The following is an 18,453-nucleotide window of genomic DNA, read 5'->3' as shown; positions in this document are numbered from 1 at the left end:
CAATAATAGTTCACAAATACATTCTCGTCAAAACAGACAACATGACAACAATGTATTATCTAAACAAGCAGGGAGGGACGCACTCCACGCAGTTAAGCCTGCTAGCACAAAAAATTTGGCATTGGGCAATTCACAACCAAATTCGCCTAATTGCACAGTTTATACCAGGGATACAAAATCAACTCGCAGACAATCTCTCTCGAGATCACCAACAGGTCCACGAATGGGAAATTCACCCCCAAATACTGAACACTTATTTCAAACTCTGGGGAACACCTCAGATAGACTTGTTTGCGACAAGGGAGAACGCAAAATGCCAAAACTTCGCATCCAGATACCCACACAAACAATCCCAAGGCAATGCCCTATGGATGAACTGGTCAGGGATATTTGCTTACGCTTTTCCTCCTCTCCCTCTCCTTCCTTACCTGGTAAACAAACTCAGTCAAAGCAAACTCAAACTCATATTGATAGCACCAACTTGGGCAAGGCAACCCTGGTACACAACGCTGCTAGACCTATCAGTGGTACCCTGCATCAAATTGCCCAACAGGCCAGATCTGTTGACACAGCACAACCAAAAGATCAGACACCCAGATCCAGCATCGCTGAATCTAGCAATCTGGCTCCTGAAATCCTAGAATTCGGGCACTTACAACTTACCCAAGAATGTATGGAAGTCATAAAACAAGCAAGAAGGCCATCCACCAGGCACTGCTATGCAAGTAAATGGAAGAGGTTTGTTTGCTACTGCCATATTAATCAAATACAACCATTACACACAACTCCAGAACATGTAGTGGGTTACTTGCTTCACTTACAAAAATCTAACCTAGCTTTCTCTTCCATTAAGATTCACCTTGCAGCAATATCTGCATACCTGCAGACTACCTATTCAACTTCCCTATATAAAATACCAGTCATTAAAGCATTCATGGAGGGCCTTAGGAGAATTATACCACCAAGAACACTACCTGTTCCTTCATGGAACCTAAATGTTGTCCTAACTAGACTTATGGGTCCACCTTTTGAACCCATGCACTCCTGCGACATACAGTTCCTAACCTGGAAGGTGGCATTTCTCATCGCCATTACTTCCCTGAGAAGAGTAAGCGAGATTCAGGCGTTTACTATACAGGAACCTTTTATACAACTACACAAAAATAAAGTCGTCCTAAGGACCAATCCTAAATTTTTGCCAAAGGTTATTTCACCGTTCCATCTAAATCAAACAGTGGAACTTCCAGTGTTCTTTCCACAGCCAGATACCGTAGCTGAAAGGGCACTACATACATTAGATGTCAAAAGAGCATTAATGTATTACATTGACAGAACAAAGAACATCAGAAAGACTAAACAACTCTTTATTGCATTTCAAAAACCTCATGCAGGAAACCCAATTTCAAAACAAGGTATAGCCAGATGGATAGTTAAATGCATCCAAATCTGCTACCTTAAAGCTAAACGACAGCTGCCCATTACACCAAGGGCACACTCAACCAGAAAGAAAGGTGCTACCATGGCCTTTCTAGGAAACATCCCAATGCAAGAAATATGTAAGGCAGCCACATGGTCTACGCCTCACACATTCACCAAGCACTACTGTGTAGACGTGTTATCCGCACAACAAGCCACAGTAGGTCAAGCTGTATTAAGGACATTATTTCAGACTACTTCCACTCCTACAGGCTGATCCACCGCTTTTGGGAAAATAACTGCTTACTAGTCTATGCAGAACATGCGTACCTACAGCGACAGATGCCATCGAACTGAAAATGTCACTTACCCAGTGTACATCTGTTCGTGGCATCAGTCGCAGTAGATTCGCATGTGCCCACCCGCCTCCCCGGGAGCCTGTAGCAGTTTGGAAGTTACCTTCAATTATTTATATATGTATCATCTCAACCTTAAATAGGTGCATACTTAGTCACTCCATTGCATGGGCACTATTACTACAATTCAACTCCTACCTCACCCTCTGCGGGGAAAAACAATCGAGGATGGAGTCGACGCCCATGCGCAATGGAGACAAAAGGAGGAGTCACTCGGTCCCGTGACTCGAAAGACTTCTTCGAAGAAAAACAACTTGTAACACTCCGGCCCAACACCAGATGGCGAGCTATTGCAGAACATGCGAATCTACTGCGACTGATGCCACGAACAGATGTACACTGGGTAAGTGACATTTTCATTTGAAGGCTTATGGACGGTCTGGTGCTGGATAGGTAATGGGATCAAAGCTTAAATGGTCCCTTTTCCAGGAGTGATAGAAAACAGGTGTGGTTATGGGTACAAAAACAAACATTGTTGGTACATTCTCTGTCTCTTGCGCCAGATCATAGTGAAAAACGCGTTATAGTCTACACATTTCCAAGCTCCCAGTACTGCCACAGAAGGTGAGCCAATGATTCATGCCCAGTGGTGTACTGTTATGTTATGCAGTTCTAACATATAACCTAGATATCTCTTCCACTGTACAGGACACTGTTCCCAAGAATCTTGAGGAGTTGTGTGTTCTGAGGATTAAGAACCCTCATGGTAATCATTTTTCAGACGTTGCCTCTACCACCATCCTTAAACAAATACAAGTAAAGAAGAGAGTGCCCAACATTGGACCAGAAAACCTCTTATATGGTTATGCCTTCAGATTATTTTTTTGTGCAGTGAAGTCAAGATTTATTATAACTAGATGAAAATGGTAGCCCCAGAGAGCATTAAATAAACCGCGAGTACATGTTCACCTGCTCAAGCAGGTTACAAATAAACATAAACTAGCAGTGCTTATGGAAAAATCCATATCATGGCTACATCCCGAGATTCATGTGGCTAAATGGAACTAGGTTATAACATTAGCTTGAATTGCTGGTTAAACATTGCTACTAATATTCATAAGTGTGCTAGAGATCTCGGTCTATTAAATCAACAGAAACACTTTTTGGATGTACTGGTCACCAAAAAAAGTAAAGGAACATCTTCGCATTGCTAGACTTGTATGTTTGCTGGAATTGCAAGTCAGAGGAATGTACTTACAAATATATTTTGGTACTGTTGTAAAGTCTATGGCATTAGAAGAGCGCCTAATAGAAATAATTTGAGTTAATCAAGTGATGCTGGCAAACACGTTTAGCTTTATTAGGGTGTGCAAGTCTGCTGGAGTCTGATGGGAGTTGGAAAATGTATTTCAAGAGAGCCGTGGCATACAGAAGAGAGGATCATTTAGACTCTGGAAATCAGTTAGGAGTTTGGTGATAGTGTACTTTGGCAATTTCAGAGAAGTTATTCTAAAGAGCTAATAATATGGAGAAGTATGACTATATTTTGTTCAACTTTTCTACATTTTATGTTTTATGCTAAAATATTGGGATTGGAGCGATTTAATTGCATGATTAGATTCCCCATACATTTCACATGTTGCCTGCTGTACTCTAACATGATGTATAGTTCTACGTCTGCGTTTTCCCACATAGACCATATATTGGATCAACGTATGTGCAATAGAAAGAGTATTGCTGTTCTCTACAGTGACATTTATGTTGATATTGGTGTGTAAAAATAAAAACACCCTAACAATAAAATGAACCCTCGCTGGCATATGAGCATCACCATGTGGCAAAAACAAAGTACCGATCTCCAGCTACGCCAGCACAGGAAAAGGCTAGCAGGGTTCAAGTTTAGTGGCTCCTTAAGGTAACACTTAGGATGCCCAAGTACCGCATTCAATGGAAAAACTAAAAACTGCGATGTCATATTTTCTAAAGCAAATAAATACACCAGCAACAAACTCAGTTTTGAAACCTTAGTATTTCTTTGAATGGATTTCGTCCACTTGAAAATATTCTACAGAAATGGTATGACATTGTATGACAATCCTTCACTTTCAACTCTGCATTCAAAGGAGACTCGCATAGGTAGGGCATGTTATGTTGTTCATGGAAGTTATTAATGTTAAACGCATATACCTCTGTATCAAAAGATGGTGGTCACTTGTTGGGCAGTGTAACTTCCTTGCTGACAAAGGGGCTGATTACGACCTTGGGGGAGGGGATTACTCTGTCACAAACGTGATGGAGATCCCATCCGCGATACTAAAAGTTCAGTTCTATCCAATGGAACTAGTAAAACGGCGGGTGGGATATCCGTTACATTTTTGGTGGAGTAATCCTCTTCGCCAAGGTCATAATCAGGCCCTTAGTCAAGGAATACTGTCTCTGCCAGTGGTCGTACAAGTGATGATATTACAGCCAGTAGTGTATTTTTACTATTACTCCTGTCCATCTAGAAGCCATGGAAAGGGAAGAAGGCTGTTTTTCATACAGTCAGCATGTTTGACAAGTTAAGAGCTTTATTATTTTTTGCCCTTTTTATTAAGGGAGAAACTTCTTTTGCATCAAAAACAAGACCCTTTTTAAAGACAATGAATCAACTTTGAACGATGATAGTCCAGAACGACTGGATTGGGCACTCTGCTAAGGCAGGGACTTAAATCCAACACAGTGACCTCACCCAGAGAAAGGACAAGTAGACTTGTATGTAGGATGATCACCTCAAACAAAAAAAAGCTGTGTTAACTCACAAACAGGATGATTGATCTTGACAAGCGATTGTACTTACTTGACTCTCGTTCAGGATGACCAAGCTCGAACTGAAAAATTGCAGGGTCTACTCTAAGCCAGGGTTATTGTACTATAACAACTTTTCAAATATGTGGGCTAAACATGTTAGTTTAGATACTGTGAGACTATGGAGACTGCCACACAGCATATACAGGCATGCCAAGAAGTGTATTCCATACACTACAATAATTCAATCTGAGATGAGTAAAATAATGAACATGTGGTTAGTAATAGTGAAAGCAAGGTAATTTAAACATATTAGAGCACAAGATGGACATATTCAAATATTAATAAGTATAAAATACTGATACATGACAAATATTGTTGATCTAGGGAAGCCATAACATATTGTAAAGCAGGTTGTTTTCCCATTTTAACTAAACAAAGGTCTGTTATTGCACATCTGTGTATCAAAGGTGACCATCAGCATAATTTTAATTGCAGTGTACAATAATGTTGCTCTTTTGTCACAACCACGAATGCGCAAGATTATGGCAAACATAATAAGCCACTATAAGAGACAATGGGGGTATTTAGATTTTTATTTAGATTTTGGCAGATGTAGGACATCTGCCAAACTCTAGATAACCAAGCTATGGCATACCCCATCAATACATCCTAAATAGGGCAGCATCTACAACCTCTAAATAGGACATGCCCGACATCTGCCAATTTTTGGCAGATGTCCCACAGCTTTAAAACTATAACCCCCATGGATTGTCTGTACATATGACGTCAAGCCAGTCTGCAACAAGGAGAAACTGGGCATCTAAGATAAGACATACTACAGTGCATTGATCCATATAAAATGTTTTTGTTTAATAAGAATTCGAAATTTTGAATGTTGTTCTATTTAAGAAATCAAGATTAAAAGAAATATGAAGATGATTAAAAAAATTTGTTTTTGTTTTTTACCAAGTGAAATAAGAAATTGACTACATATTTTATAGACACCTGGTATCACTTGGAGTCATTAGCTAATGAAGGACCAATGTTTGCCTCATATACACCTCACCCCAGTGTACAAAACATGCAGGCAGCTGATCTGCGCATTCTATACATTGAGCTAGTAACATTATATAGATGACTTGTTCAGTTCGTAATGCGAACTCTGAACACAACACCAGCATCTGCTGGATACCAATTGGCTACTTATGGGATTAATCCACAAACAGTACATTCTGTCATGGGCAAAGTGCCCATGGAGCAAGAGAAAGTCCCGTTCTGGATAGCCCAGAAAACTAATCAGTCAGAAGCTGTGTTTCCCCATACAGGGGGCCACAGGAAAAACATTGAATGGTTCCCTCAGTGGATGACTGCATTAATTGGGTACAGTCTCCACTGCGATTTATACTAGGGCACACGGTACTCCGACATTTGCTAGTTTACCAGAAGTGTTGAAACAAACTCAAAACGAACATGGGGATGCCCCAGCCCTAGACTTGGGGAAGAAATGAATGCATTACGTCAACATAGTCTCCTCAATAATACTTTGTAACATTAAAGGGGAAGCAGTAGCATTGTCTATATGCCAAAGGCTCTGAGAGATTCCCCACTTGGAACAGGAAAAACAGCTACCAAAAATAATCTTGGATACCTTTACCAGTGTAGGGCGGGATAGTTTGGGAGCCAAGCCGAAGAAGCCGGAAATACAGAGCACCACCCCAAAGGAAGGTACCAGAAAAGCACAGGAGGGTTCTAAAAGGCACTGGGAGAAACAAAAGCAAATTAAAGACAGACCAAGTCAGAGAGCAGACTCTCAACACCTAGAGAACTCCGAAAGCAGATATGATCTCAGAAATAGAGAATATTTAAAAGCTCCTGTCAGATATACTGAGTCACGTCCCTCTTGTTCCTTTTAGGACGCACTGGATAGATGTAGAGAGAGGGACGGTCAGAGCAATGTCCTGACTACGTGAAACAGAAGAAAGACTCACGGGGTCTTCAGACAAAAGAAGACAAGTCCCCAGTTTAAAAAGAAAAAAGGTGGCAGCACTTTCAATTAAAAATGCCAGTACACCTGAGAACATTACTGAAGAACAAGACGTGGGCTGTGGCACTGCTGAACAGCATGGCAGAAGTCACAATATGTCGCCAGAGTCTGAAAGATCATCTGGATGCGACAGCAACTAGCAACTTCATTGCAGTCGAGACTGCAGATGGGCACGCTACCCCACCTGACGGGGTTTAGGATTTAAATATCCAAATTGAGAGAGGCATAGAGCGCACCATTAGTGTGATATTCTGGGGTGAACTTAGTTGTGATATCCTATTGGCCGAAAGGGACCGGCCACCTGAGCACATCTGTAAGCTCCCACATAGGGAAAATGTAATTTTGCCTCCTTTCTCTGATCTTGTTCCAGAGGTGGTAAAACAGGCCTGCGCTGTCAAATTGGCTTTTACACAGGCACCTGCGCTATACTGCAATCATGTAGGATTGGATAAGGATTCTCCTTACCATATAAAACTGATTAGGTCTACACTCCCAGCCTCGGTCCCAATATCCTGTCAAACACGAAACCAAAGTTCCAGTGAGGGAGATCCTCACTCGCCTTGAGTACCAGGGTGTAATTGAGCCCTGTGTTCACATAAACGCTTCTGTCGTTTGCCCCAAGGCTACAAGAACAGCCCAGGAATGTGATCAGCCCGTGTAACGTCAATATTGCACTATATTGATCCTGAGGCCTTGTCCTATGTGGATGATATCTATCTCACAGATGATGACCTCAACATGCATCTTGCCAGGGTCGATCGGATCGTTCCGGGATTCACAGCCCTTGGTTACAAATTTAATTTTAGGGAAACTAAAATAGCCTTTCTCAGTTTATTGTTCCTGCGATATGATTTATGAAACGAGGGCAAGAGTCTGGCCCTGCACTTTTTAGCAAAATGTGTTCAACTCCAGCCACCAAATACTATGAAGAAACTACAGACTTTACTTGGTTTCTTCAACTTTGGCAGAACTTACATTCCTGGCTATGCACAACGCATCAAGCCACTTTGACTTGATACACCTGGATTTTTCTAGAAAACACACACACACACACACACACACACATATATATATATATATATATATATATATATATATATATATATATATATATATATATATATATATATATATATCCCCCTCCAACAGGGCATGCTAGAAGAAAAACACTTACACACCTGTGATAAAACAATTTTGGTCATCCGAATAATTGCTGGTGCCATTGGGTTCACTCATATCACCTTTAACGAAGGCTACACGGCGCCCATAGCATATAAATCACATTTATATTCCAATGCAGACAAATGCTTTGCACCCACAGAAAAACTTCTAACTGCAGTATAGATGGCTATCTTCAAGGAGAGGCCACTTGCCCAAGGGAAATGCATTATTGTCATTACTCCGGTGTCAGCCTTAAAGGCCGTCAGCAAAGCAAGCGTTCCTAACGCTGAAGCATTCCATCCACGTTGGATTCAATGGGCAACCTCCCTGACTGCCACAGATGTTGATTAAATCTTTGATTCCACACTTCAAACACAAGAGTTTCTCCAATACGAACAGGAGTACCCTGCACCTCTAGACATCTTGCCACTTGACAGTTATCAAACTGTCATTTACACTGATGGTTCAGCACAGCCAGCTGTAGGTACTAGACATCAATACTCAGCCGGTTGAACAGCTGTGAGCAGACTGATGAAGGACGGTATTTTCCACCCTCATAATACCTACATGCAGACTCTGGGGGACTGCACAGCTCAGCTGGCGGAACTTAAAGCCCTTATCCTAGCGCTGGAACATATGGATCCAGGACAACTTACATTGATTGTCTTGCGTTTGTTTTACTGTGTACAGTCATTGGCGATTGACGGGTTCAGAGACTCAAAGGGGAACACCATAAAACGCAGAATTCCGTAGAGGAGGGTGGCTGATCTTACGGATAAGCTACCTGATGCTCATGTAGTCCATACATTGGGCCACCAACGTGCAGGTGTACATGTTATTGGCAACAGTTTGGGTAATGAGCCGGCCACATCCAGAGTAGCTACGGCTTCTGTTGCTGCAGTGACTCGTTCCCAGACAAGAATGGATAATGAAATATTGGCTGCCGTGAAAGCTTTGGCTGAAGACAAGCCTCTCCCAAAAGCATACCCTACAAAATACTCTTACCACATCAGTGCACAGAATGTTGCCTGTGCAACACTTCCTGGGTGGGAGATCTAATGATCCCCAATTTAGACCAGAAATAAGATCTAATCAAAGAAGCACATAAGAGTATCGCCTCTGCACCTGCTGGTGTTGTGGCCACATTAACACTCTTGCAGAAATGCTTCTGGTGGCCGGGTCTGTACAAACAGACCAAGTAGTATGTTCTTTGCTGTGACATTTGCCAGCAGATAAAGGGCTCAAACATCAAACGCCCTCTGCAGCCATCCCTCCTAGTGTCCAACAGGCCACTAAAATGTGTGCACCTGGACCACTGTGGTCCTCTACAACATGATGGTGCGTACAAATACACTAATCCCTGTAGATTCTTGACCTAGATTCCTGGGGGCATGGCCTCAGCGGTTGGCTGACGCTCTAACTGTTATAAAAGACTTGCTGATCTTTATCGGTACGTATGCAGTTGCAGCATTCCATTCTGACCAGCGCCCTGCCTTTGCCTCTAAGGCATTTAAGGACACGATGAGGACAATGGGTGTTGAACTCCACTACTCCTCACCCTGCCACCTCGAGGGGAAATCCAGTTGTGGAGAGGAGGAATCGAGATCTGAAGCAGTCCTTAACAGCTAGAGTATTAGGTTCTGGCCACAGCTGGCTTCATCACCTATATGGGGCCCAGAGAGCACTGAATAATCTGCCAAGACGGTCCTTGGGAGGACGCACTCCATATGAGGTTCTCTTTGGGATACCTACGTATGTCCCAGATCTAGATGGCCCTAGTTTGGTGGCAGTAGATACACCTTATGATATAAAGGAATGTCTCCCTGTTTTACAGGAGCTTTAGCAGTTTTTTGATAATTCATCCGCCAGTGCTGTCACCTTGGAAATAAGAGATTTGGCAAAAACTTCTACTGGCTGGATTCCTAAAGTTGGGGGATCGGGTTCATGAGAAGACTGCTGTGAAGAAGGAATTCGGGCCCCGTCCTACAGAGCACCGGTCTAAGTCCTGGGAATACAAAGTACCAGAACTGTCATCCTACGGCTGATGCCTGGTTCCAAGGCAAACAGATTATTCTCCATTGAAATCATCAAACTACACCAATTGGCCAATCCTGCACATTAGACCTAGAAGTCCCTTGGGTAGTTCCCGGTCCCCTCTCACTACCCATCAGGATAGATCTCTTCAAAGAAGAAATAACAACTCTACTGACTACAACAGCATGTACAACAATGCTACAAATGCCTCCTTGAGCATGGGAGGGTGGAAAATGATCTTTTGCTGATTTGTTACCACTTCACTGACAACAGCTGTCCAAGATGTGGCTGTCATCTACTCCAACTCCACACAAACAGATGACATTCTCTACTATGAACCTCTACGCAAAGTGGATCTATCCACCAGTAATGCACCGGCTCCTGTGTTTGCAGAGACTGCTTCTGGTTACTTCATCAATCTTGGTGACTTTTCTTCAACTTTACCCGCACCTGCTCCTGAGACAGTTTCAAAGACACTTCAGCTGTACATATGGCTTATAGATAATTCCATGGATACATTTTATGGTTATCTGTGGATATTTCTGACTTTGCTTGCCTTTCTATTATGGATTGGTTTAGAGTCTTTTTTTTTTTTTTCTCTTCATAAATGGTCATTATCTTCCTGAACGCTCCTCTGTTGAGCCAGTGGATGAACTCCTGACTCCATATCTTTCCTCACATAAGGTCCGAAGAGACTTGTCCCTTGTGAACATTTCAGAAGTATCAATTCCTGATGGGACTGTGTGGGCTAAAGTTCCATTTGATATATATGGGCCTACTGAGGTCATTCAAATTCCATATGTTTTCACAATCTCAGTGACTGATGTAATTAGACATGGTATTGTTTCTGATGACTGGGATGTTCAAACAGTTGATTCCATGCTAGCTAAATTGCAGGATTATACTGTATTTGAAAGTGATGATGTACCTTAACACATAGAATTATGAGCAAATGATCTGTTCTAATAATTGGGGACATTACTACCTGCACTGAGCAACTAGACACAGATCAGTATACAATTACACACCGTGGGAACACTGTTCAACTCCGCCTGTGGGGAGCCCAAAGCATTATTCAGATAATGTCATACCCAGAAAAATAAGTGAATTACAGAATGCAGAATCCTATTTTTTCAAGTTACCAACTTCTAAAATTAGGAAAATCTTGTTTACTAACACAAAATGGATTTATTCAGATTCCTTTGTTTCCCGACTTGCAGTTGAAGGATACAAATACTGGAAAAACACTATAGATGTTAAAGAGTATATGGGGAACACACGATTGGCAAATTCAGGGTAAGGAAGCTTTATTTAGAGCACACCTTATTCCTGTACAGATGTTCTTTTTAAATGACACAATTCAACAGATATCCTGTCTAGGGTTAGAAAACGTAAAAGAAATGAATGCGCCCAGTATCCCCACACCGGCAAAATACACCAGTTGGCAGCCCTTTCTGAACGTCACAGAGGAAGAATTAGATTCAAAAGCTCAGGCTGGTACTTTACAGTCCCAGTGGGTGGTTATTGTGGCTAATAGACACAAATGGGTGTTGGGTGTGTTTTGTTAATTCCTCAAGGGTTTTCAAGATTACCCGGCAGGACACTCGCTTTGTCTCAGGTCAACACTCGAGTATAGTTACTACTTACAGTGTGGGTAAACTGTGCCAACATTGGTTACAGACTAACGCCTTAGCAGCAGTTAAACATCTTATTACGCTAAGACAAAGACTTAGAAGATTTCTTGTTAGGTCCCAGAAAAGCTTGCTCTAAAAGATTAATTTATGCCATATACAATGAGATCTGATGGATCTCAGATGGAAGTGGCTGCGCATTTAAGGCAGATAGATAAGGAAAAATTGGAAAAGGCTTTAGCTGTTGTTGATAATTCCATAAAAAAAAAACATCCACCAGAATATACTCCCTTAATAACATAGTGTCATCTGCAATAGACATCATTCAGAATGACGTCCTTTTTACACCATGGACAAAGTCAGCTGTGTTCCATCATGTAGTTGGGCTGGACACTACAGATTCTTAAAAATGGACATATATTAACAGTAGTAACCTGTTTGCTGCTTTTAATTTATCCGGGAACAACAGACAATGGCTAAAGGGAAGCGAGTTTTACCATGCTTCATATAGAAAAGTTGCCTTTCACAGTTGCAGAAAGTCCATTGACAGTATAACTCGTACATGGCATTACAAATCTGCCCATTTCCACCTTTTGTTCTTTGAAATGCTTGAAACATCTTGCCGTGGGCAGATACAAGCGGCTAGTCAATAGCTATATTAAAGAGGAGTGGGAGTTTCCCATTGAAAATAAATGTCAGAGCGGCGAAACAGAGGTCTTTCTCAGCTGAAGCGATTGTGATACTACTGTTAGTCATTCAATGATTTGCAAACTGGTGTCCCTTCATGGCCTTTGCAATGGGGGGGGGAGGTTGTGAACTTGGCTTGTTTTCTGAAGGATACTCCACCCCTTGTACTATTCCAGAAGCAAGTTGCATTGACATCGTCTAGGGCAACGTATTCTCTCCAGATAGCAAGATTGTCAGCTGAGATATGATCCCTATTAAATACCAACTTCCCCAAGCACTTTGGAGAGCTGGTAGCCAGACTATTCATTGCTTCAAGCACTACAAGGATTGCGCTGTTCTTTAAGGCTGTCTGGTCTGGATTTGTGTCCGTCTTACAGACTCTCTTTGGAGTCGTTCCTTCAGCCATCCATTCACTCTTTCCAAGTGTGTTTGCCGTCTGTCCTGTGACTTTGGCATTGATCTGTGGGATACTACTACTACTACTACTACTACTCCTAATACGCAGTGGTTGTGCCTTACCAGGTACGCGAAGTGATGGAGCTGCTACCACCAGCCCAGCTGTGCCGTGATCGTATGGCACAGTTCTTTGGCACTCCGTTGCTGGAAGAATTGGAGCGTGATTGGTCACTGTCCTTCGGACCAGTCCTTTGGTGTGTGAAATCAGTCTTCCATTGCACCTGGTGCCTCTTTCAACATCTACCTTCGGGTGTGCCTTGCTGTTCTGCTAATGCCCCCTGTTGACTGAGAACTGCTGATGTTCCCGATGAGGGTTAATTCACGGTTGTGCCCCATGAGACTGCGGCTGATTTGCAAGGCCACTTCATTGGTGGACTATTTGGCTCCTTTAGGCACTTTGGATGGATCCTGCGTCTGAGGCTGCTGCGCATTACAGCTCCGTGGACCTGCCTGCCAATTCTGTCATCGATCTGACATCTGACGATGTGGTCTTTTTCCTGAATGCCCTTCTTTTCGATGGCTTGAAGACATTCTTCAAGATCATGACTGCTGTTTAAATTAATTTGACCATTAGCTTTTTCTAAAGATTCAGAGTGTTTTGCCACACATTGCCTTTAACTTAGGCCTGCTGTGCTTGTCATGGTCGACATTTTGTCTCTTCGTATGTTTTAGCTATTGTTAACAAGTTTTTAATGACATTTTAGTTATATTTTAATATGTTTTTAGCTTGTTTTAGTCCAGAGCATTTTAGCTTGGGTTCATTCACCTTCTCTGATGTCATCATTATGGCATCATACTTGTTCGGGAAATAGGGAGGGTGTAGTGGCTCCAATTTAGTTTTAATGGGAATTGCGAATTTCGCCTAGCCTTCTGGCTTGCAGGCCTGTGCCCCCGTTACCTAGTGACTTTTAACCTACTTAGCCTGCTCTGTTTTAGCGCATTTATTTAATTATTTCTTCCAAGATGGCCGCTAAGTTTATAGTTAGGAAGATGTTTTAATTTCATGTTATCAGTGCCACTCTGTGAAGGTGTCATTATCAGTGTCCAAGATAAGTGATAAACATAGCTACTCATATCATGTACTTTCCCACTTACATGTTACAGTAACATAATGTACCTTTTCAGGGATTTATTTATATAATTGCCGCCCCTAGCACATCTTATCTATTGTTTGGGAACATACCTGCATCAGGGGTCCTACAAAATCTTTATAAGTACATCTCACGTGTCTGGGTTATCAGAGGGATTCCTACCAGATGCCATAAACACTATCTATGCTACACATAGCCTTGATGCAGACCCATACTTCGTGTCCCCAAGGAGTAGGATATTAGGGCCTATTTTACATCTTAAGTTATTGCAGGATGGTAGGGTCTTTATATTCACGAGACTCATTTTTACAATTCTGTTTCTTGCATTGTTCATTATGCTAATCATTGCAGCCCATGCATTTTACAGTAGATTACAGTCTTGTAATAAAACCTATTGACAACTTTACTGCATCTCCTTCATTGCTTGTGTATGAATGAGACTTGTTGCTCATGTGAGAAAGGGTAATCTCCGTTTAACCACGACTCCCCTGAGATGTTGCACTCTTGAGTCCATGCGTAAAGGCTGGCACAAATCACCTTTTACTAATTGGGTTTTTGGTGAGGTACTGCTGTGAGCCGGGAGGGTTGGGTTGATAGTTGCAACTTGTTGTAGGATTGGACTAGTCGCCTACAAACAAAAGTGCGGTCATCCCTAAACCAGCAGTCTTGCCTAGAGCAAGAGTCCAACTACGACCGACAATGTTGAAGATTTCAGGATAACCCTAGATAATGTGAATAATGTCAGTCTATTCATTATATGTTTATATATTTTATGTAGGAATACTGCCCATCTGCTTCCGGGACCTCCTAGGGCACTCTGCACTAGAATATTATCTTTATGGAAACTAGTTTATCTTGAGCACTCCCTTTATGCGATTTTCTGTTTAGTGTCCATGTGTGACCCATACGTTTTACTTGCATATTAATTCCTCTCATGTCTCTGTGGACACTATTGTCTTACTCAAAAGTGTTTATTACTCACTTGCCCGCCAGGCACCAAGCCTCTATTATTACTTTGAAACTGGGGAGTGGAAGGAAATATCTGTCAACTTGAAAAACAACAGGATAAAAAGAGCAAACTAAGATTGCTTTCCCAAACAAGTATCTGGCAAACTAAAAAAATTGTCACGCTAATATAAAGTCATTGATGTATAGTGCACTGATATTTATATGAATTATACAAACTTATGGAACTCTGTCACTGCATCCTTTTGTTTTGAAATTGGATTATGGCACATTAAATTGTTTGAACAAATATGCATCTTATAGGAATGTTGTATGTTTAATTCTTTTCATGCAGCCTTGTGATGTGCTCAGTGATAAAAATGTTCTGATGCAAACTAAAGCGGTCAGTGTTGTTGCTGAAATATCTTAAAAGAGATTCTTATATTAGGAGAAACCCTAACCAGATCAATGCAAGTTATGGAGGCAATGCTTTAAGTCTCTGTTTTATTTCCGATAGATATTTGGGCCAGTGATGTCAATCTTGAAGTTCAAGTCCCTTGAGGAAGTTGTTAAGAGGGCAAATAAGAGCATATATGGCCTGGCTGCAGCTGTCTTTACAAAGGACCTCGATAAGGCCAACTACATTGCGCAAGGAGTGAGAGCTGGGACTGTATGGTAAGGACTTCTATCAGTCTAAGAATGGTACTTTTGAGCGTTGTTCAGACTTGTGATCATCCCTGTAAATAGCACTTTGAAGCAGCTTTTGAAATGCCTAGAGCTTTCTGCATGCATAAATGAGTTCTAAACATAATATCCCATGTGTATCCAGGTCTTTTGGTAGGTTGCAAGTCAGCTTCTTTCAAGTGTTCTTTTATCATTGGTTGATTCTTCTCTGACTGCGCAGTTGATATGACCTGTGTAAAAGCTCAATGAAAAGGTTCAAACTGAACAGTTGTGAGACTTAGGATTGTGTATGTAAAAACAAGGGACACTGTTTGATTAGTGTTTGAAGTGGCATACGTTTTGCTGTGTGTTTGTTTTCTGTTTGTTTGTTTTTTTATTGGACACCTGTCATCACCCTGCTATTCTGAGTTGGCAACTGTTTGCTGGTCACAGAAACTATTTTTTGTTGAAAAATGTTCTTATTCGCTTCTAGTTAACTTGTGTTCTGTTAGACGATGTCAAGAACTTAATATGACTAGTAATGCATTGCTCAAGCTTTGCAGTCCTTCTTGGAGCAACAAAATGTCCAGTTAAGTGAAAAAATGTCATTATTGGGCACAACTGAGCCTTTGTTAGTTGGCCTTAACACTTTGTGGTGAACCGTGTTTTTTTTTTTTTTTTTTTTTTTTTTTTTGCCACTCCTGAACCCAATTTTGACGTTTAGAGCAGTTTGTGTCTAAGCCTTCATTACTTTTTCCCACATAAGATAGCTAAGTAAAATTTGTATCACATTTTCCCCACATGTTGGGAGAGTCTAAAGATACCCATGGTTTGCGGATTCCCTTGGTTGGATCCAAGTAAATGGCCAAAATTAAGCTATTTTTTTTAAATGGTGAAATAAATGCTGCAAGAAAGTGCATGGATTTTTTTTCTTAAAAAAACCACAACAATAAATGTTTTATTGTGCTAAGACCGACATCTTCCCAGCTTACAGGAACAGCCAGAGTTCTGAAAACACTTCATTTTGTCCTGCTACAGTTTTTGTAGTTTTCTAAGTGGGAGTCAATAGTTCCTGTCTTTAAAGCTTTGCATTTCTGGAAAGTGAACAACATTCTGAATTTAGAGAGGGGTCTTATCGCTCATGGTTTTCCTAAAGAAATTAATTGTTGAAATCAAAAACTAAAGAAAGCAAGTAGGAAAAAATAGAAATAAGTGACAGTGTTTTCATCTGTAATTTGTTTTCCCAAATGATCGATGTTCAAATATATTATAACCTAGTGTCTGTCAGATTCTTCTGGTCGCAAAGGTATATAGTAGTGATTGTGCATAAACAAGTTCTACCCAGAGCTATCAACCGTGAGCTGCAGATTATGATTTATAATTGTGTACCAACCATGCACCAATTAAATACGCAAATTTGAATAAACGAAAACCGGCATGGAGGAAAATTATGTATTTTTTTTTTTTTTTTTTTAATATATGTACCCAAGAATCCGAGTTTATGAATACTGTTTATTTGTAGGTCTCGAATCTTGGATTACCTATAGTATCTAGTGTTTCATAGGGCGTTTTGGAAAAAAAATATATATATATATGTTCGATGACGTGTAGCTGCAGATACACATGCTGTGCACTGTTCCTGCCATCTAGTGTTGGGCTCAGAGCGTTACAAGAGTTTTTTGTTCGAAGAAGTCTTTTCGAGTCACGGGACCAAGTGACTCCTCCCTTTCGGCTCCATTGCGCATGGGCGTCGACTCCATCTTAGATTGTTTTCTTTCTGGCAGCGGGTTCGGACGTGTTCCTCTTCGCTCCGTAATTCGAATCGGGAAACTTAGAAAATCAGCTAAATTCGTCAGTATTGTTTTACGTTCGGGCTGGTTTAGTATCATCACATCGGCACCGACAACAAGACCGCTTCGGGGCTTCTGCCTTTAACCAAGGCCTGGTCGGCCCGACCACACCTGTCGTCGAAGACTAATGGCCCGGACCCCCTTCCGTTTCTGTCCGAAGTGTCACGCCAAGTATCCTTATACAGACCACCATCGGGTCTGTAACCTGTGTTTATCGCCCGAACAGAGGATACTTGTGAGGTTGCCGAGCATTTCGATCCAAAAAGACCTTAAGGGATCGACGCGCAAGGTGATTACAAATGGCGTCGAAGCCGACACAGCATCTCGACGTCGAAGCCGACACAGCATCTCGACGTCGAAGCCGACACAGCATCTCGACGTCGAAGCCGAGGAGATGCGGATATCCATTCAAGGTTCGGACTCTGATGAATCCGACGGGGATCAACCTTCGGCTGCGCAAAAAGTGAGTATACCTGCCCCGTCCCACACCCAAGGTCAGAGCAAAAAACAAAAGGCCTCGGGATGCCACTGCCAGAAGGCCATGGCTCGACCCACAGAAAGGAAGGTGACCAAGTTATATCGGCACCGAAAAAGGCCAAAACATTGCCAAAGACTTACGACTCCGGTCGAGAAAACTGCACCGAAGAAATTTGGCGTCGAGCAAGCCTCAAAATAGCCTATCGGAACCGAAAAAGACAATTTCAATAGGAATTTCGGTACCGAAAAAAACGGCTTCGGAGCCGAAAAGGACTTCCTACATGGAAGAACAAGGGCTCTCTCTACAGCTCACAGAAAGGTACAGATTCAAGCAGAAACTGGATTTGGAAGAGCATGACCAAACTGAGCAGAGGCTACAAATCCAGAAAGACACAGGGAAGATACAAACCATCCCTCCGCTCAAATTCAAAAGAAAGCCGGCTTTTCATAAGACTGAGATGCAACCAAAAGGCAAGGTGGTTAGAGAAAAGTCCACACCCCCACATGTCTCACCACAGGCGTCACCAGTGGGTACACCAATGGCACAGTCACCCACACATACTGGAATGACTCAAGACGATGTAGACCCCTGGGATCTATACGACCCACCAGTTTGGGACAACAGCCCAGAGTGCTACCCAACAAAACCTTCACTGACAGAGGACAGTACGTCCTACACACAAGTACTGGCCAGAGCGGCAACATTTCACAATGTGACAATGCACTCCGAACCAGTGGAAGATGACTTCCTATTTAACATTCTAGCAACCATGCATGCATCGTACCAAAGCCTGTCAATGTTACCGGGCATGCTTAAACATGCACAACAGGTTTTTCAAGAACCAGTAAAAG

At 41.8% G+C, this 18,453-nt stretch overlaps 1 protein-coding gene across 1 annotated transcript in view; it reads left to right on the top strand.

Annotated features, from left to right (window-relative positions):
• ALDH2 (aldehyde dehydrogenase 2 family member) overlaps positions 1–18,453 on the top strand; it is a 96,132-nt gene that overhangs the window by 55,927 nt on the left and 21,752 nt on the right. The window contains exon 11 of the mRNA XM_069214831.1: positions 15,129–15,286. Within this exon, the coding sequence (XP_069070932.1) occupies positions 15,129–15,286 (158 nt within the window). The remainder of the gene's footprint in view (positions 1–15,128; positions 15,287–18,453) is intronic.

This window comes from Pleurodeles waltl, chromosome 11, assembly GCF_031143425.1.
Source record: "Pleurodeles waltl isolate 20211129_DDA chromosome 11, aPleWal1.hap1.20221129, whole genome shotgun sequence".
In the NCBI taxonomy this organism is placed as follows: Eukaryota; Metazoa; Chordata; class Amphibia; order Caudata; family Salamandridae; genus Pleurodeles; species Pleurodeles waltl.
This window is presented reverse-complemented; position numbering and strand designations above follow the sequence as displayed.